This window comes from Athene cunicularia, assembly GCF_003259725.1.
Source record: "Athene cunicularia isolate RWA chromosome 8 unlocalized genomic scaffold, athCun1 chr8_part1, whole genome shotgun sequence".
NCBI classification, from domain to species: Eukaryota; Metazoa; Chordata; class Aves; order Strigiformes; family Strigidae; genus Athene; species Athene cunicularia.
The window spans coordinates 299,535-320,567 of record NW_020799109.1 but is presented as its reverse complement, the minus strand read 5'-3'; the positions used below and the strand labels follow the sequence as shown (position 1 = coordinate 320,567).

At 46.7% G+C, this 21,033-nt stretch overlaps 1 protein-coding gene across 1 annotated transcript in view; it reads left to right on the top strand.

Moving 5' to 3' along the window:
- LOC113482777 (serine/threonine-protein kinase TNNI3K) overlaps window positions 1–21,033 on the top strand; it is an 87,525-nt gene that overhangs the window by 48,128 nt on the left and 18,364 nt on the right. Inside the window, exons 19-21 of the mRNA XM_026853837.1 lie at window positions 13,770–13,822; window positions 15,022–15,074; window positions 16,280–16,412. Coding sequence (XP_026709638.1) covers window positions 13,770–13,822; window positions 15,022–15,074; window positions 16,280–16,412 — 239 coding nt within the window. The remainder of the gene's footprint in view (window positions 1–13,769; window positions 13,823–15,021; window positions 15,075–16,279; window positions 16,413–21,033) is intronic.

Sequence of the window (21,033 nt, the reverse complement as noted above, 5' to 3'; positions counted from 1 at the left end):
GTCAATTTGTCATCCCAAGGTTTGGGTTTAGGTGGAGCTAGAAATCTTGAGGACAGTGATTTGTGGGAGTCCTGGCTGGGAGACCTTAAATTTTTTATGTCCTAAAAACTATTATCTGGTGAAATTTGTGTTCCTCACTTGACTGTTCTTGCTCATATCTACAGCTCTAATACAGGCAAGTTAAGCTTTTTTGTTGAGACCATCAATATTACTTTCATTTTCCCTTCATCATGTAAGCCAGTGCCAACTTTTTCATTTCTTTGCTTCATATACTTTTCACTCTCCTAAATTTACTTGGATCAGTCAACATTTTGATAAATCTTGTGTACACATTGCGGTGTCCACATTCATACGCTTTTATGTTGTAATTTGCTCAGCCCTTCAAAAGCCGTGTGCTGTGCGGGCATAGCGACCGGTCTGTGAAAACCTTGAGCTTCAGTTACTGGAAGCTTTTGACATACCTAAAGCATTTTGCGAGTCTTCCCCGACATTCCCGGTTTGTTTGAAACTCTGCGTTGGTGATGCTAATTTCTAAAGGCCCTGCTCTGTAGTTGTCGCATGCAGCTGGTGGTTTTCTACTTCCTCTTGTGTGCTCTTTGCAGAAAACTAAATCAATTGCAATAGCTTCCTTGAATCGGTAAATCGATTTTCAATAGATTCTATATACGCTTGTCCTGCTAGATGACATTTTGCAGTAGTCAAAGGGTATTTTGCCTGTACGGCCATGTTCTATATTCTTGTACTGCATCTTGGATATAGTACGTGTCTTTTGCTAGCAAACATTTAAATAGCAAGTATTTTGTCTTTGTCCCTAAGCTTGATTCTGTCTAATTTTACAGAGCCATAAAAGATTGTAAACGTGGCCATAGCTCATTTTTCCAGTGATTTTTAAATGTTTCCTCTCCTATCAAGTTTTTGTAGCAGGTACAGAACCTCCTCTTTTCTCTATCAGTAATCAAACAGTGTGGGGCTGTTTCAGCTAAGCTAGACCTAGTTAAACGCGGAAGCAGGGATATGTTATTCCAGCTCTTTTCAGCTTTTCTGGTTGCCAGCGCCTATGGCAGATCCCTTGTCCCTGCAGCAATATGTATTTCCATTCTGTGATAGTATTGCCATGGTTTGAAAAGCAAATGAATTAGTGTGTAAAAACTCAGGATTTTCTTTTCCTCTGGGAAAAGCGACATTCACCCCACCTCAGACTATTTCTGAGCCGCCTGGAAAGGTGCAGCTTGTTCCTAGGCTGTGGATCTGTTAGAAGAGGCTGGGCTGTGCAGGGTGGGGGACAGACTCGCTCTCCTACACCCCCCCCCACCCCCGTTCAAAGATATTCCAACTCCTGTAGGCATGTGGATCCTTCCCTGCTGATCAGAGTCTCACAGATTCCTTCTAAATGGTTCTAATTTGTGCCGCATCACGCCGCATCATTACCTCAGTGTTACTGACTTCACAAAATCTTGACAGACTTGAGTTGATCTTTCCAAATGGGGGCAAATGTAATGTTTTGTTTAGAACACACACACCGAGTTCCTTTTTCACTTGGCTGCTGGCTGCTTCATCTTGATCAAACATAGAAACAAAGGCAAATAATCAAAGCTTCAGTTTTGTTAATTCCTGGTATCTGTTCTTCACAAATTTGCCTTCCATTTTCCATTTTATGTACTTAATACAAAGTCTCTCCCAGGAAACTGAGATCCATAAAGGTTTTTCAAAGTTTGAAAGAAAAGCTTACATCTCCAGCCATCCTTCTAGCATAGTAATGAGTTTAGAACCATTGTTAGTGTTCTGTCACAATAAATGGATTTTACTGAGCCCTTTTAGAGATCCCAGAGCTGGCCGTTAGCTCTGCCATACATCCTGAACTGTGACCACGTTCCCTCTCCGCTGGGCGGGAGCGGTGACGAAGGGGTGTTGGGGATGCCGGGTTGCGGAGCAGGGGAGGGCACAGCCAAGGAGCATCCCCGGGGGTACCTGTGACTTCAGGTCCCTGCTCAGTGGCACGGATTTGGCAGCACCAGGCTTCTCCTGCTCCCCGCTGCTCCGGGTGCCCCCGGTTTTCCCAGGAGGAAGGACGGTGCCTGGTGTCACATCTAGATTTGAGAAAGCCCCCAGCTTCAGGTCGGTGTGGATGGGAGTCCTGGCTGGGGCATCCTTCATGTTAGGAGGGGTTTTGTGAAGCAATTCCTTTTAAAAAACAAACAAGAAAAAGCTCCCAGCCATGAAGTACCTGTGACTTCGTGCCAACCGCGGGCTCTTCTGGTCAGCCGTCTCCCTTTAGCTGTGTCTCCCTGCATGAAAAGGGGGATGTAACCTCCCATTAAAATGCTGCCTTCAGGTTTGGTCACAGCTACGTGATTACCTGGAATAAAACTGTCAGAAAAGGCAAAAGGGGTGAAGAGGAGCGATGCCAGTCCCTGCACCCACACGAAGGGGAAGCAGCCGGCCCGCGTGTGACCCCGGGATCAGGCAGGAGGGAAAGGAGGAGAGGGAGGGTGGAGAGGCAGCGTCCTGACGGGAGGAGGACGTGACCCTGGTGTGGCGGCAGGAAGGCGAGGAGCTGCCCCGGACGTGTCTCCCCACAGGTGGACAGGCAGGACTTTGTGTGGAGGGTGCTGGAAAGGCCGAGTGCCCACGGCGCCACGTCTGGGCCCAGCAGCCCCCGACAGGGCCCGGCCTGTGCCGCAGCCCCGGCCCCTCTCCCGCCCGGAGAACATCTGTCTGCCTCTGCCCGGGACACGGCTCTGGAGCACAGCCGGGCCGCCCGCCCTCCCGCAGCCCCGCCGGGGTCCCTGTTCAGCCACAGCCTCTGTCTCGAGTCCTGCACGAGGCTGAGAAACCACCAGCTCAGGCCTCAGCGCTCGGAGGGAGAAACGATGTTTGCGGCGCGCCGATGGGTTTGTAATTCTATAAACAGGAGAGAGCGCAGGGGATCCGGCAAGGGCCTTAGGTCAGGATGTGTTGTGTTCAACTATTAAATCTGTATCTCTACCCCCGAAGGAGCACCACAGTCAGGAGAGGAGTTGAAAACCTCCATCTGCAGGGAGCTCGCCGGGCCTCCTGCGCACGGGTCGAGGGACAGGTCCTGGCTCATGATTCATTCAGCCCGCTCGCTCTGGTGCGTACAGCCTGGCAGCACGTGACTCGGGAACGCTGCTCAAGGTTTGGAAGGGCGGCACAGAAACGTTTTTAACTGTTTTGAAAGCCAGACTCTAATGTGAAGGCTGTTCTGCTCACATGTATATGCTTTTGCAAAAAAAAAAAAAAAAAAAAAAAAGTCAATATTACAAGAAAAGTAATTTTGACACTGATGAAATCAATAATTACTATGGCTCACATCAGAAGTTTGTACAGAGTAATATCCCCTAGAATCAATGCCCATTGCAGGGTACAACCATTTATAATTTCGCGCTGATGTTGCAATGATCCACTGTGAGGTTAAGAATAAAGGATCTCAGAAGCTGTAAACAGAGTGGAGTGAATCAGATCACCTTTTAGTCTTACTAGTAGCCGTCCTCACTTGAAAATTCTTACCCTTATTTTTGGCAATTTACTGGCTTCAAACTACAGCTTCCCAAACCCTCGTATCTTACAGTTCAGCTTCTTTGCTAAAAAACCTTCAATTGAGAGTGTCATGTTGAACAAGACATGAACCTGAAATAATTCTGAAGGCTGCAAAACGGGTTTAGATTCAAAATAGTCTGTTTCTACACAGCCAGGAATTGAAGCGCATCGTTTTTCTCATATGGGGAGTATTTTTCAAGCACTGTGCTTAGTCTCTTGTTCATCCTGTTCTGCAGATAATCAAACCAAAAAGAATCATTTTAGTCATCATTCAGTTTAGGATTGAGAGACATTATGTGAGTCAACAAACTCAGTTGTTAGGACCAACCATTTCAGAGCCTGGGCAGTAATTCTGGTCGGGTAGCGCATCCATTTCAGCTGGAACGCCACTGCATATTCAAGACTTCAGGGAACAGCTCATCCATCGATCTTTTCATAGCTTACCTTCTCTTTAAAAAGTGAAAGTGCCCCAGATCTACCAACACCTATCGACTGGCCTCTTCACCTTCTCTTGGATTATCACAGGACTTGTATTCTCTCCGTGGAAAGTAGGTGCCTTCCAAAGCCACTCTGTTCTCTCTCTTTAGATAAGCTTTGTATTTTCATCCCAGTGACGACAGCGGAGGTGTTTGCTTTAGTTTTTGGCCTCTGTAAACCCTAATTCCGATCTGAAGTCACAGGGTGTTGTGAGTATGGCTTCTCTTCCTAACTCCTTAGCAACCTCAGTTTCGTTGTATTTAAGAGATGTTACATGTTTGTGTTCAGCTTTCCAAATGACAAACAACTCCGTCAAACCTTGTGAACGTGCGTCGCACCAGTTTTCCCAAGTGAAAGTCCTGTAGCTCAGGTGCTTGGCAACGTGAGAACGCTGCCATCCAAGCATGCAGCTGTCCTTATGGTGCATAGAAAAACCACGGCTGTGGACTCTCTCAAGCAGTAGTGCACAGACTGCCCCAAGATTCTCTTACACCAGACGCATCCTCCCAGTGCTGAGAAAGACCTGTGCAGTGCCTGCCCTGCCAGCCTGCTGAGCCGGAACGCTGGCTCGTCGCTGTTGGTGAGATACTTCTGCAGAAGGGCTCACATCGGCCACACAGGCGTCAAAAGAAGAGTCCTCCTACAGCCACTTCTGAGCATGAGCGGCCAAAATTTATTGTATATGGGGAGAGAAGAATTCAGTTCTGATAAGGTTATGCCATCAAACGTGTCGGCATTGTAGTAAAATGACACACCGTTTTGTATACTTGGTATAGCATGAAGAAGAGGAGGAGGAGGAAGTAAATGCATTCAAAAGACACTTATGGATCCACAGAAGTAAAAGCCCATCTGTGTGTAAATATGCATATAGGTGTTTACTCACTGCCTGGGGAATTAATGACTTCCCTTAGCAGATCCCTGTATAGTTTGTTTCATAAACTGCTGCTTGCACGCAGAGAGATTACAGAGAGGCCGCTGGAAAGCTGCGCTTTATAAAATCATAGAGCAGTTAAATTGGGAGGGACGTCCAAGATCATCTGGTCCAAAACATTCCCCGAACTTGGACTGACTTCAAAATTAAATGCCTATATGAAATCTAGTAATAGGACACAAAACTGGCTTCAAACCTTATCTCTGGCAGAATATTTAATTTCATGTGGCAGAACCTACCAGTAGATTAGACTGAGCCCCTGACAAAACGCAGAAGAGCAGACATGTTGGACTAGATTCAATTTTGGTCATTTTGATTGACAGAGCTTCAATCCTTTGCTTCTCTGTCCCTCCGTAAAGAAGTGCCGCAGAGAAGGAAGGACTGCTGCCAACAGCTTTAATTTCAAGTTCCACAGTCCGGTCAAAAGCCATGAAATGGGGACTGGTATTAGGAGCAAGATAGGTTTTTCAAGATTAAGGGTTTGAAGATTCACTAAGCCATATTTGCAGTGTCACAGTGCTTGTAAAACCAGCAGAGTCTCCTAAATGACATGGGAACAGGTATGTCTGCGAGATGTCAGACCCTGCTCTGGTTTAATGCTCACTGCCATTCACTGGGGATTAAAATACTGTCAGAGGGGGAAAGGGATCTCTCCTTTTTTTCTTTCTTTTTCCTTTTTTGGTCCATTAAGGACTGGGCACACAAAAAATAAAGTAAGACTGAAAAAAAAGGTGTATACCTGATAAAGCCTATTACTCCCAAAGGGTTTAATTCCACAACATATTGACAAGTGCAAGAAACATACAAAAATATCTTAATTTGTAGCGCTATGTAAGATAGCAGTTGGCAAAAAGGAAGGATTATCTACTCCAACATTTCCCATGCTTTGTAACTGTTTGCTCTTTTTCCCTATACTTTTGGCAAAGTAAATATAATTTGAATTATCTCTCCAGAATTAACATGTGCATTTAAGTTAAAACAAGTGTTGCCAGAGGGTATAATTGATCCATATCACAGAGACCCACAATGGAAGAAAACTCAAAGGAAATGCGACATGCTTGCAAATTGTGCCTTGCATCCCCCTCTAGCGACCAGTCTGCATATAAACCTCGGTAGGGCTGGCTGGGAACTGTCCTTCTGAAGTATTTTCTGTCAGAGAAGTTATGGGTTTGCTTTGTTTTCAGCCAAGCATGTAGTTCGTGGAAATTAACCCTGGGAATTATCAAAATTTTCCTGTTTACATGCAGCTGTTTGATAGTTGACGAAGGCAGGCTCCTAGGATTTATCGTAATGTAGTCCAGCTTAGAGAATAAATTCAGAATGGAACACTTCAGTCAGGTTGTTTAGCTACTTACAGGGGGAAAAAATGTCGTTTTCTTTGCACAGCACATTATGAAATGTCTTTTTTGTCTTAATTCATGACAAAATCAAAAACTGCAATCTTGAATATTTCCAGAAATACCTGGGCTTATTTCCCAACCCGCTCTACTAAATGAGTTTATTCCCAAGACTTCTGAGGTTTAATTTTACTTGGGACATTAACCCCGTCTCTGTCTGTGTGTTATCTCTGTTTGTATATTATCAATCTGCTGCAAATGCCCCCATCCCAGTGTCCTTTTGTTCATAATCCCAACGCACACGTATCTGATGGACGTATCTCGGTGGGCAGCAGAAAGTCAGCAAGAGGTCCTTGGGCTCTGTTGTGTTCCTCTTAGATAGTTGTGTGGAGATAACGGGGTTTGAGAAGGTGACACAGAACGTCTGGAGTATTTATAAAACAGGTGTACGTAGAGGATTGCCTGAAAGACCGTGTGTGTTTGTTCATGAGCTTCTCGGACTTCCCGACCACAGTCAACAGAGGAGTTCTGGTTTGTGGGTCGCTGTGGTGACGGGACAGTTGTGGATTTACTCTGAATTACAAATTTAATGCACGTGCTGGGCACGTGAAAGCTAAAAGCCTTCCAGAGAGGGCTACATCTTAGTGCTGTGGGTCATGCCGTAACCGTGAAGATTATGCCAAGGGGCCTTTTGGCTCCTTCAACATCAGAGCAAAGTAACTGTGTCACCAATAGGAAACACATCTTCTTTTCCCAAAACATGATCCGGTTCAGCCACGATTCTGACATCAAAGCTCAGATTTGGGGGAGCTGAATGCCCTGCGTCATGCGGGAGCCCAGATCAGCTCGGTGCTGTAGGTCATGGCAGATTTGTTGCCTGTTGTCTTTTTCCTAAATCCTCATCCAGTCTTGTTTTGAATGTCACATCATAAATTGGTTTCTGTCACTTCCATTGGCGAGTTTATTTTGGAGAAAATCCCTGAAGCTGAGTAAAAAAATAGTATTAGCTAGTTGCATTTGATTAATTAAAATTATCAATAATTCTGTGGCTCTGAGTTTATATGTTAACGTTGATCACGCCGCCATCGTGAGCAACAGGTATATTCATGTATCTCACAGGCAGGCCACGGGAACAAGTGAGCAGTGATAGTGGTTCTGTAGCTTCTGTTCAGGTGGCTGGCCTTTGGCAAGGCACCGTTCAGCCCAGATTTACATTTGCCACTGAGCTCCAGACTGCTGACAGAGGAATACCAATGCGGTAACTGTTTCTTAACACTTCCACCACCGAAAGAAGCTATCCGAGGCTTCCAAATAAGATCATCTGTTAGTTATTAAGTGCTACATCAAGCTGTTTTGCCGGAGATTCGGACTCTGGCAAGCAAGCCCCTCCAGGATCATTTGGGAAAGCAGTGAATGGGCTGCAATCTGCCCCTTAGATCTGGGCTCAAAAACAAGCTGAAACACTGCCAAGAATTACCCTGTCCTACTGCTGACCTCCAAAAGTCAGAATGCTCCCTGAGCTAGCAGACATGCGGCCGAAGCAAGTTGTGGCTGTGCTGAAAGACACGCTCCTCCCTTCCAGCTCTCAGTAGTGGTCGGGTTTCCTGCCTGGGCAAGATGTAGAGGGGAGAAGGGGCTGAGGGGGGTGGGAGCTGTATTGCTTCTTGAAGCAAAGAGTCGGCAGTGCAAAGATTATCAATACAGATACCCCCTCAGCTAAAAAATACAGAATTGCCACTTTGGTCAATCATGTTAGTGGATGTTAGTGTCCCTTTTCTTAATTTTTCAGGAGAATAATGCTTAGCAAATGCAGCTCAGCCAGGGAGCGGCACACAGATCTCTGCAGTCATGGCAGAGGATGCCCCTTCCGCGGCGGCTCCTCTGGTGAGCAGAGCCCATGCAGACCCAGCCAGACTCTCCAGACTTCTTCGCTCCAACTAGAGCAGCAGGTTTTGCTGCACTCCAGAGGTGCCCAGCTCTGTCCCCACCAGCAGTCGCAGGCAGCCAGTGCCCACACCCCGGTGAGCGTGCAGGGGGGTTGTGCCGCTGCAGCCTCACCAACGCGCTGTCAGAATCGGGTTTGTCCCGCCAGCCTGGGATCATCTCCAGCGCTGAGGTACGGCGCTGCAGGTGCAAGAGGTGCAGCTCCACACCACCCCAGATGAGCTGGATCACACCCCGTCTGTCCCCGCACCCTCCTGAGGCTCCGTTCAGGCAGAGCCCACCCAGACCCTGACCACCCACAGCTGGGGGTGCGGGGACGGGTGCCTGAGGGTTCATGAGTTCAGAGAAGCCAGTGCCTTAACCCTGAGTGCAGAGTCATGGGACTTCACCTGAACGTCTCACCACTTCCAGAGAAAGAAAGAAGCATCTGAAAATAGATAAGTCCTCCACAAAAATACTGCAGAGCTGCTAGGCACTCAGTTTTCATTCCTTCATTACTTTTCATAGAATCATAGAATCATGGAATGGTTTGGGACACCTTCCACTAGCCCAAAGCCCCGTCCAACCCGGCCTTGAACCCTGCTGGGGAGGGGGCAGCTGCAGCTTCTCTGGGCAGCCTGTGCCAGGGCCTCACCCCCTCTCAGGGGAGAATTTCTGCCTCAGATCTCATCTAAATCTCCACTCTGACAGTTTAAAACCCTTACCCTTCATCCTATCCCTCCCTCCTTTCCCGCAGCCCCTTTCAGCCCTTGGGGGCCGCTCTAAGGTCTCCCCGGAGCCTTCTCTCCTCCAGCTGAACCCCCCAACTCTCCCAGCCTGTCCTCACAGGGGGGGCTCCAGCCCCTGAGCATCTTCATGGCCCTCATGAATGTCAGCTTCTAATCAATACTAGAGCAAAACAATTTCTTTCGTTAGTCATAGATCAAGCATAACAGCTTTATTCAATATGTGCACTGAATCTCAGTGACAAACTGAAAAAGATGGTATTTGAATATAAACACAGTGATGGCTTTTAAATGAAATTACATAGACTGATTCTTTCTCCTTTTAAGGCTGACATAAGTGTAAACTCACAGTGGTAATTCCTAATCTGTGCTGAAGTACAGAAGGCAAGCACCAGATCTGAAGAGTCCGTATAGAATGGATCACTAGAAGCCATAAGAAACCCATTAAGCTGGGGGGGGGGAATGATGACACAATGATAAATCCTAATCGATTTAATAACCACACTTAATAATACAAATGTTACTTTCATGAGACAAAGGTACTTTGTTTCTTAAAATACCTGCCTTTGTTTATGAAAAGATGTCAGTCATCCTGCAGTTACCTCGGTGGGGAGGGTGAGAGCTTCCCTCTGCTCGCGCTGACGGAGATCTGCCAGTCGCTGGAGGTGGGGTCGCCGTCCTGCCCTCGGTTCTGTTCCGGCTCCACAGTGGCCCCTTCCAGAGCGTCTCTGGGAGGTGGCAGAGTGGGGCTGGTGGCGAGTGATACGTCACTCTGGCCCTGAGCTGGGTCTCGGGTGAGGTGCAGATTCCCATGTGCTTAACGAGTCGGGAGCACTGTGTGAATTTTTTTTCAGTTTCTCCTTACTGCCCATGGAACCGTGTTCCTTGTCAATGTCTGATGGGTGCAATCGCAAGCACGGAGTGTTGCTCGTCACTGGAACAACAAGGAGGGCTTCGGGCGGTGGCGGGTGCCGTGGGAGCCCGCGCGGCTCCGGGCCGAGGCTGGAGCTGTGGTTTAACGGGGCAGGATTCCAGAGGCCGGGCTGCCCAGGGCTCCGGGAGGCACTGGCGGTGCCCCTGCCAGGCTGGGTGCTGCAGCCGGAGCTGCCTCCATACCCTCCGGGGTACGGCAGCCGGGGGAGGCCGCGCAGACAGCGGGAAATCCCAGGGAAACGTGATATTCATGTGAGACCTACTTGTGAGATTTTTTTATTCCATCATAAAGTCTTCATCTTTGCCCCAGACAGTGTCTGGAGTTAGGAAGAAAGGAATAAATGCAGGAGAACTCTTGTTTGGTCAGCACGTGCACGAGGCATCCTCTGTCAGGACATCTAGAGATCAGCGCAATCATTTATCAAAGATAATTGCTTGTACTGACACCTATCAAAGTGTTTTGATTTCTCTGAAATCTTTGAAACCATAGCAACTGCAGACCTCAGTGAATGTAAAGGATTGGATAACCAGAACTTTACCTTGGATTGTTAGCAGAGATATTTTGAGGCTTAAAGTTAAATCTACTGGATTTGTCCTAAAACTGCTAGAACCAGAGGTGAATTACAAGATTTGTCTGGCGGTTTAAACCCATTTTTATTGAAGGTAATGCGAACAGAATTCAGCTTTATTTACATATTATTTGTTCGAAGATAGTGAGGGGTATGGATGATGTCTGGGAGGAAATCTAACCCTAGGGACGCATCCTCTCTATTAATTAGAGGACTTAAAAATATAAGCTTCCAACTATGAACAAAACAACTAAAAAAGATTCCTACGTAAGACTATAAATATTTCTTATCCATTTTATAAAAGTGTCATCTTGTGAGCAGGTATGCAGGAGAGCTGCAAACTAAAACAAAACAAAACAAAACCAACCACTTCTAACAGTGAAATTGTGAGAAGGAAGATATTCAGATTAGATAAGAACCGAATGGGTATTTATTACACATTTTCACCTTGGTGGCATCAAAAAAGAGAAGGAAGTAACATTATCCTTGGAAAACAATGAATTCTCATTTGGGACCACTTTATTCTTGGGCTTGGATTGAACAGATAAAAGGCGAGATGATACGAGTGAGAAAAGCATCAGCTCCTGAGTTCTGGAGATTTAGAGTAGATTAAATGCAAGTGAACAAGACAGAAGTTCCCAGCCTTGCAAGCAGAATGTCTCCTCTGGAGGGATGCTCAACCTGAACTAATTAGCCCTCCTGAGGGGCAGGGATAAGTCTTCTGGGCAGACTGCCATGACAACATGCCAATGTTTTTGGCTCAGGGTTGGTGTTCTCATGCAGGAGTACGGGCATGTGATTGGTACAGCTGCACCAGCTCACCTGCCACGAGCTCAGGAATCTTTCACATGGCGTTGGCATTTGGAAATGCCTTCTGTTGACTTGAAAATTAATGTCTGAAACAATATGTGCTGATAGAAAATAAAATAGTGAGGCGGAGTCTCCATAAACTTTACTGCTTAAGCAGAATGGAAACAAGAAGAAATTCTGGCTGTGTAGGAACTTACGGGGGAAAACCCCACACCTCTGTATTTGGCATTTCCAGGGAGACTCAATTCAATTAATATACCAGGGGCCCTGGACCCAGTCCCGGGATCAATGGGTCTCTGTCTCTGGTGCGTCGGCAGTTGGAGGCTATCGGCACTCAGAGCTGCGGCGATGCTCCGGCCCCTGTGGCGGGGAAGCGGGTGTACGCGTGTGCTCCGAGGGGGGCATTTACCCTGAGCACCCAACTTATGTTTTCGATGAGGAGGGAAGAATTTCTCCCTCGGAGCAGTATATAGAATTAAAACAAAGGCTCCTCTGAAGTCACTGCAGTCCTTGCACCTTGGTTGACGGCTGAGGGCCCCACGCCTGCAGCACCAGCTGGCAGCCGATGGCTGTGGCCGACAGACGTGCACTGGATCTGCCAGGCTGAGACCAGGGCAAGAGGAAGGGCTTCGGGGGAAGGAGCGTGCCAGCCTGTGGAGCACAAACACCAGCTCAGCAAGGGGGAAAAGCAGAGCTGGGCTGAATTTTATCCACATTTAAGAGCAGCTTCTGAGACGCCGCAGACTGAACTTGGAGTGTTGTGAAGGTGCCCACGTGTGTGGCCCGAAGCGTACACCGGGGACACGGGATTCTCTGTCCAGGCACTGCTGAACCCTCTGTTCTCTGAGAATTTACTTTTCATTTGATAATGATGATGATATCTGACCCTAAAAGAAGATGCTGTATTCTCCCTGAAGATATCGACGTGCTACAGATGCTTAAGCAAGAGGCTGCCAAGTTCTTGGTTCTGTCTCCCTCAGGAATGTTGTGTGGGAAAAGATTCAGAGCTATAGGGCAGCTGGAACTTACTTCCCTCCAAAGTGGATGTGGCAAAACTCTTGTTCAGCGGTATCTCATTCCTTAATAGTTACTAAAAGGATATTGCCATAACCCAAATAGCTGTAATCTTGTCTCTGCCATACTCCGTAGTTTAAGAGTAAACAAAGAGCCATCAAATGAGGCATGCATCATCAGTTTATACAAACTAAACTTAACCTTTCCAGCCCTGCCTGAGCTCTTAGTTATCATTTAGCAGCTTCATTGAAAACCCCAAACTGAAAAAAATAGAAATGAGATTTCATTTCTTAAGTAAGCAGCAACTGATAACTGGAATTTACAGAAGAGTTTCAGAGTGAATATCTAATTACAGTCAGGTCCTTATATCATCTTTGTCTCTATAACATACCTCATCTCTCACTCTTTCTGTTTCTAAGAGAAATGTGTGAGGATTGCACAGATGTTTTTCTATAACCACGTGACAGAACAGACAGCACTCTGCTCCTTGCTGCCTCATTTTTTTAGGATCACATTTACAGGAGAGAGCGGGCCCAGTTCCACACTGCTCTTCACTGGAGGAACAGCAAACTCTGACCGTGACACGCCGCCGACCCGCGCAGGGCTCACCCTCGGCCATCACCCCCTGCAGCGGGCGGCAGAGCACGACCACCCTCCTCTCCCTCGCAGTGGCTGGGGGCTGCCGTGGGCACACAGAGCCCTTCTGCCTCTGCCTCCAGGCTCCCAAAGCACCGCGCCGGGCAGCCCTCACCATGCCGGAGTGCTGCCGTTGGCTGTCCAGGGCCAGCCAAGTGGCTTCAAGCGCTGGGCTCACGAGCAGACTCGTTCAAATGCCCCGTCACGTGAATAAAGCCAACTGCAAAAATAGACGCATATAAAGAAAAGCCTGAGGGAGTTGGGGGGTTCAGCTGGAGGAGAGAAGGCTCCGGGGAGACCTTAGAGCGGCCCCCCAGGGCTGAAAGGGGCTGCGGGAAAGGAGGGAGGGATAGGATGAAGGGTAAGGGTTTTAAACTGTCAGAGTGGAGATTTAGATGAGATCTGGGGCAGAAATTCTCCCCTGAGAGGGGGGTGAGGCCCTGGCCCAGGCTGCCCAGAGCAGCTGTGGCTGCCCCCTCCCTGGCAGGGTTCAAGGCCGGGTTGGACGGGGCTTTGGGCACCCTGGGCTGGTGGCAGGTGGCCCTGCCCGGGGCAGGGGGTGGCACTGGAGGGGCTTTACGGTTCCTTCCAACTGAAACCACTCAGTGAGTCTGTGATTCTCATTTATGAAGATACTGTGTTTGAGTTCTCAGTTAATGTTGTACTTTCTAACAATAAATGAGATGTAGCTAAAAGTGCTTTACCTGTAGACTTTATCTACTTAAGCAGGTGACCTGAACCCCTCAAGAGTTTAGCTGTGAACCAAAAAACATAACATTTTCACCATCTTTTAGACACCATTAAACAATTACCTTTTTTTTTTTTTTTTCCCCAGTCACAATATTCTTCTGTATGAAGATGGTCATGCAGTTGTTGCCGACTTTGGAGGTAAGGAGTTTTTATGAAACATTTATAAATTAACCTCACATTCTCCAAAACTAAACATGTGCTGACTAAAAAAAGGCTGAGGCGGTTACTCTTCATTTTGTTATTATGAAAGGACACAGAAGGCTCTCAGGGGTGAGAACACCCCTATTTTTCTCCTGTCTGAGGTGCTGGGGTGTACCCCACCCTTCAGCTGAGAAGGGAGCCCCGGTGACAGGGAGGTGGGTGCAGGCTGTGAGCGGTAGGTCAGAGGGAGAGGTTGAGTGAAGATGCCTCTGAGGGAAGGTGTGCCCTCCTCTTTCAGGGCGAGTGTTCAGGATCTGAGGAGGGTGTCACTCTGCAAGTCTGCCTAGAACCGGTTTCTTTCCTTTTAGTTAAGAGAGCAGACTGTCTCTGGTTATCTCCCTTCCGGACCTTAGTAACTGTTCACAGTGAGACTTGGCTGCACCGTATGGATCTGTGTTTTGTGCATTGTCTTGGTGTTATCAGCCGAGCTGCATGGGAGCTCGTTCTCTGTGCAGAGGGCAGTATAGGCAGCTAGGCTTGGCCTAACTCCTCAGGAAATACTTGACGTGAGACGTGGCCGTTGTCCCTGTGCAACAGGGAGCGAGGAGAAAGCACCAGGCTTGGGCCACGTGCCAGGAGCTGCTCATCTGGGCTGCTGCTGACAAATGCACCCTGAAGTGTATTTTTCTGATATGTCAAAGGCACCTAAGTCCTGCCTGGAGACTTATTTACATGTGACAGAACATAGCACGTACCACCTTCTCTATATTCATGCAAGATCCTGTCGGTTTTAGGTGGGCTGCTTTTCTGACATGAAATAAGACTGACAGGCTTCTGGGGGGTGGCATGTTAGTGCAGGGCTGGGGGACCGTTTGTTGGAGAACTAGATACAGCTGCATTAACCAGAGCAAATAACCACCATGCCACAGATCCTGAGCTGGGTCCTCAGCTGCTGTAAACGGCTATTGATGTCGATGGAGATTTGCAGATTTATGCCAGCACTGAATTTGGCATCCAGGCTTCAGAAGCCCCATTGCCTGTTCACATCCGTGTTGAAAAACAGCCATCACGGTTCTTCTGGACTCTGAAACTCCGGAGTTATTAAAAAAAAACCCAACACTTTTTACCAAGACTTTTCTATAATAACATGGGTGTTGGCTTGACAGTAATTTTTCTTTCTGTTCTGTGTGTTTCAGAATCTAGATTTTTGCAATCCCTGGATGAAGACAATATGACAAAACAACCTGGGGTTTGTTTCTTGTTTTGTTCCACATAATTAGTACAAAACATACAGGCTAACTCAGTTTAGGAAAAAAATTACATTAGAAATATTTTTGTTGGAAAAGGTGGACCGGTACAGTATTTTCTTCTCTTAAAGTTGTGAGGTTATTTTTTTTCTTTTAAGAAAAATTCTTCTTGAATAGCAAAGATGAGTGCATATATAACATCTGCAACAGAAAATGTTTACAAGGTTGTCTTTGGAGCTCTATTGCCCCACAAATCCTCTGTGAAGAGTCATTTTTTTAACGCAGCCTTCCCCACTCACACACACATGTTGCTGGCAGGTGGTTCCTATTTCAAACAAGGAATTAGTTATTCCCCACTGATTTTCTTTCAGAGCTCTCCAGCACAAGCCTGTTGCTCACAGTCAGCTTTACAAGACAGTGCTGTTGGTTTCCTAAGTTTGAGCCCAGGTGCTTTCATTCTGGGTGTCACTTCACAGTCCGGGCAGTTTGTGTCGCCATCATGACTAACTGTGGAGTAGGCAGGGTGATGCTAAAACCAGGGTTTGGCAGGGGTCTCTTAGCAAACTGTAATTTGTTAAATTACTCCTGTGAGGAATTAAATTACTCACTGTGTGAGGAGTGAGTGCAGCTGCTGCGGACCGGGGTCCTGCTGTAGTTCGATGACGTCTCGCTGAGGAGGGATGTCTTTTAAATTAACTTACCAAGGTGCAAGAAATCTGCAAAAACCCTGAACTCATCACACCAGTGAGAGGCCGGCTGCTGGTGAGGCAGCCCCAGAACTGGGCTCCTGCGGAAGCAGCGAGATCCCGAGAGAGAAGGCGCCAGCCCGAGGCTGTTGTCGTTAGTTTTTCTGTCCACCAGCTGGAGGAGTAGTTAACTGGCATTATATGGCATGCCCAGACCTTCTGGGGTGGCCTGCAGACCTTCAGGCTGGGTCCTCTGCTTTTGTTCTGGCGCTGCTCTCGTGGTTAGAGCTGACCAGCCTGGCTTTACGGGGCTGGGGCAGCTGTGGTGCTGGTGCTGTTACGTGGGACCTGCAATAACATGCTGACTGGATTTTGCAAATGAGGTGAAAAGTTTTCCTGGCAAGTTTACCAGTTATTTTATGGAGGGAAGAAAAGAAAGGAAAACAAACACAAGTAGAGGAGAAGAGGCCCGTGTGGGCAGCCAGGGCCGTTAACGCTCTCCCGGTGTCTGTGGCGTGCAGAACCTGCGGTGGATGGCCCCCGAGGTGTTCACCCAGTGCACCAGGTACACCGTCAAAGCCGACGTCTTCAGCTACGCTCTGTGCCTCTGGGAGCTGCTAACGGGGGAAATCCCCTTCGCCCACCTGAAGCCAGGTAAGGTGCTCAGCGAGCATTTACATTTTTTGGTATTTTGGTAAATGGTATTTACATTTCACTGGAGGAGCGAAGTAGCTGCGCCCTGTGACGTTAACCAACATCTCACTGAAGTTCGTTATCAAAGTGCTGAGATTATGCACCCAGTGAGAAGTCTAGAACTGTCCCACCATAATCACATCTGTTACTCGCTACAGGTGTACATAATTTAAAATTCCTCAGCCAATTTTAGGATTATGAACAAGTTTGGAGAAAGTGTGGCCTATGGCACAATATTAACCTTGAAAAAGGTGAATTTCCCTTAGTTCATACATAGGTTTATGTCCTTTGTTGCTCATACATCCACGTGCCTGTGTGTATCTCTGTGCCTAATTCTGTTTCTTAGGTGCTTATCAATATGCTATTCCCTTATTAGGTTAACTGCTTTATAAGTTACTCAAATACTAAATGAAATCTAATGGATTTTTCTCATTAGGGCATTGCTCTTACCTTTTCAAAGACATTTTTTGATACTTTACTTATTGATTCCTTCCTTGATTTAATTTTTTGATTCTGTTGGGGAATCATTAAAAGATCCACTTTTCTGCTGTTTTGAGATTATACTTCAATTAAACTCCTTCAGAAGCCTCTGTGTTCAGAAGGTCAGCCTCTGGTGTGCAAAGGCAGCTGTCGGGAGTATCACTGGCAATTAGTGTGCCAGCTTTGTGTTGACCTTCTATACTGTATTAGCTGGTCTTCGTATCTCTTTATTTCTAAATAAATCATGTCATTATCTAAATAATTCATCCCTCTTTATTGCCAATGTGATGCAGAAGCCAAACATCTGGCTCAATTCCAGTCCAGGTTCTAGAAATCAAACACCTTTAGCTGTGAGCCTGAGTTTCAGTTCTGAATCTCTGGGTGTTTGTTTTCCACGGTCCTTGTTTCACTGAGGATCCCACCGGACACTCCTGGGTGCGGTTTTAGTGCACCATCGTCCATATGACCAAAGCCTCCTGTAAGGTTACCATTCCCGACCTTAATCTCAATTACTTCTGAATTAACCATTTCTCTCTCTTCAAATTACAGTCTAGACAGGACTACAAGACTCAAGAGGGTCTAAAGCTCCCTGGGAGCATCATAAAAGGAAATAAAAAAGGTTTAGGAGTACTGTTTCTCTCCCACATCCCCCCCTTTTTTTTTAAATGTGGTACATCAGCGGAATAAGTCCCTGTATCATGACTTCCATGGCCTTGCTGGCTCTTTATTTCTGAAGCTTTTTCTGTCCTTCTTGCTCTGCTGAGACACCCCACCTGGGAAGGGGCTTGGTCCTTGTCCCCACTGCAGTGATCAGTCCTTATCTCCAGGTCACCAGCAGTCTGTTTGAATACCGTTATCAAACACATCTTCCAAAGGCCATGTTGGTGCCCACAAACCTGGGGATGCAGTTTTCTGAAATGCTCAGCTTTGATCCAGGTCTGCTCTCCTTAAAGTGAGCCCACCCAGAGAGTTCTGGTCTTCTCGGTGGCCTAAGTAAGTGTAATTTCACCCCTTCCATGGGTAAGGAAACTGAGATCTTGTACAAGGTCACAAAACGGGTCATTTTTCAGATGCAAGAATCGTGGTTTACCACTAGTTCCTAGTCTCTGTGGTACCTCAAACTATTCTGCTTGTGAAAGACATATTTACACACCCCAAAAAAAATACACTGAATGTGCACATCTGATTTATATGTATATTCTGCAAAAATCAACTTTGAGGGTGTGCTATATTTTATAGTCTATATGAAAGTCCCCCATTTATGTTCAGATAATGACTACTCAGTTAAATGCAAATCCCATATCCTTCTCAAAGTATGTATTTCAAGGTAAGGGATTTTCTTTATTAAAACTTTGTATGTTATTTGCAGAACACTAACTGTGCATAACTGACTTTCTTTTCTGGTTTATAGTTAGCTTTGATTTCCTGGACCTCTAAGCCTGCACATTCTGAAGTTCACTGAAATAATTAGGTGTCGGAAAGAATATATGATTATAAAATGTGATTATAATGAAAGCTAGATGTCACCCACTGAAATAAAAGTAGTCACCCCCATTAAACGCAATTGCACGTTCTCTAGTGCAGTTTCCCGTGACATCCAGGTGTGCTCCATACTAAGATAACCACTGATCAGATCTCTATCTGATTAATAGCAATGAACACTTTTGTGGGTATCGAATCAAAGTCACTACTTAATTTATCAAATAGAAGCTCTATTAAAGCAGGTGCATTCCCCAATTAAATCACTTCATCATAAAGTCGGCCATAACGCTTGTTGGGGTCCGCAGCCCTGCGGAACCAGAGCCCGCAGCACGCCCCTGGTTGGGAGGGAATCCTCCCGGGGGTGCTCAGCGGTGCCTGCAAAGAGACAAGTGGAAACGTGTGAAGAATGATGTTTCTGAGCAGCAACTGGAGAATGCAAAAGTTAATATTCATGAAGTACTGAGATTACCTCTTTGCTGAGGTTTTTACAGCATGAGAGTTTGCATATACTTCAGATACAGCCATTAAGCAGCCAGCTGATCATTAATGACATCATTAAGGGATCACTGCTTCACGAAGGCCCCAGCCACGCTGCCAGTGTCGTGCAGTCTGTAGCCAGTTTAGGGCTGGGATGCACCCGGAGGCTGAGCCCCGGCACACAGAGGCACAGGAGCTGCGTTTTGCCTCCGCCCGGCTTACGCAGGCAACCAGAGGGGGTTTGCAGACCCGTGCAGGCTGACCAGGTGCCTGGTCCTGGCTGGCTCTCACCGCTTCCCTCGGGGACGGTGTGCCTGGGGTGCAGGTTCCGCAGCAGATGCGCTGACGTGTTCGTTGCCCACTCGCTGGAGCTTGAGCTGGGTCTGTCAGCGAGGTGGAAACCTGTGAAGGGTTCCCAGGCTGACCCCATCCCACTTCCCGAGAGCCTTGTCCCTGTTCTCTGACCGTGCGTTACGTATCTCGCGCACGTGACAGTGAGGCGTGATGTGAGGGCGTCCTGCTGCGCTCTGGGCACAGCCCGCCTGTGGAGGTGGTTGGCACCTACCTGGTGTGCAGTCTGCCCTTCCAAAGATGTTTTGGAACATCCAGGGGAGAAGAGGACACCCTCTGAGAGCTGATGATCCTCTTCCTTGGCTGTTTCCCACAGGTGGTGCTCAATTTACCCCAGTAAAAACTCAGCGTGTAAGCTTCGGGTAGAGCTTTGTGGGGAAATACAGAGATATAGAAGTCTGGAAATTATAGGTGTGGAACTAGTGAGCCATTGCATCCCAGATAGCAAAAATAATGGGAAGATGACACTTGCACAGGGAAATGGCATATTGTGATTGTAAACACACAGGTGTCCAATCCAGGAGGTGCTGATTAACATTCTGCAGTCACTACACTTGCTCCCCTGATCCATAAACAAGAACAAACTGAAATAACGTTTTTGTAGATAGGTTGTCATTGATCCCTCTCATGGTTTATAGTTGCTCTGACCCAGAAAAAAGGCAGGACCTGACCAACCAGTCAAACCAGAAAACCCTCAGGGGCTCAAGGATATCACAATATAGAGCTGGAAAGCACCACTAAGTTCAGAGATCTGGGCACCACCCAAACTCTTTTCTCTTTTACTCATTTTTGAGAAAAAATAGATTCTTGTCATTTAATTCAACCAATCTAAAGTACTTTTTAACATCTGCATTTCTTAGCTGAAGAAAAAACCTGGCAGTGAAAGGAGAGCCCCAACAGTAGTGACACAAATACGGTACTTCAGAAGCATACAGAGGCACGCGGTGTGTTTCTCCTTCTCTTTTTCTAATCCTGACCCCGTTAAACTGATGGAATAAATCCCATTAACTTTAGTAAAATGAGATTTTTGCCAATAGGTAATATTTCACTAACGTTACCTGTGGCAGAAAAGAACTGGAGCGTATTTCACTGCTGCCTGAATCTGATTTGCATTTGCCCTCGTTTCGTAGTGCCTGCCGGGCAAAAGAGAACCCGCTATATCTGAGTCATCCTTCAAAACCTCATCAGAGGGGAATCAAAATCAGGCGGCTCGTGTTTGCCCCTCCTGCCAACATACAGTTACGCTATCACAGGATTTATCTGGTATCAACGTTCTGAAACACCACTACGCAGACAAAAGCTGCAACGGGGACAGACAGTGGCTGACGCTACCGTGGGTTGTGATGAATGCTGTGATGAGAACCGCCATGGTTACAAAACCCCGGACCGTTCTCCTTAGTCTCATGGTTCCCATCTCAGAGTTCCCCGCACGTCGCATATCCTCTGATCACATCATTTTAAAGTGTCAGCAAACAAATGATTTTACTTACCTTTTGATAAGAGTCCAAAATACATTTGTTTTGACTTGGAAAAAATTGCGCTCAAAAGGAATGAGAGGGATTAACCATGTATTTGAATGCAGTGAACATGTAAATCCAATTAGGGAAGCATTTTGGCAATTTTGTTTCATTAAGTAGTGGCCTGCACTTATAAGAAGGCACTCACTAGATTTATTTTTTTTTTAGTAAAGAAACTCTGAAAATTAATTTCTGTCTTATACCATAACAGAACGAGCCTTGGGTTAAGAGATCTGACAGTATATCTGCAACTGGAGTACACCAGTTGTCACCCA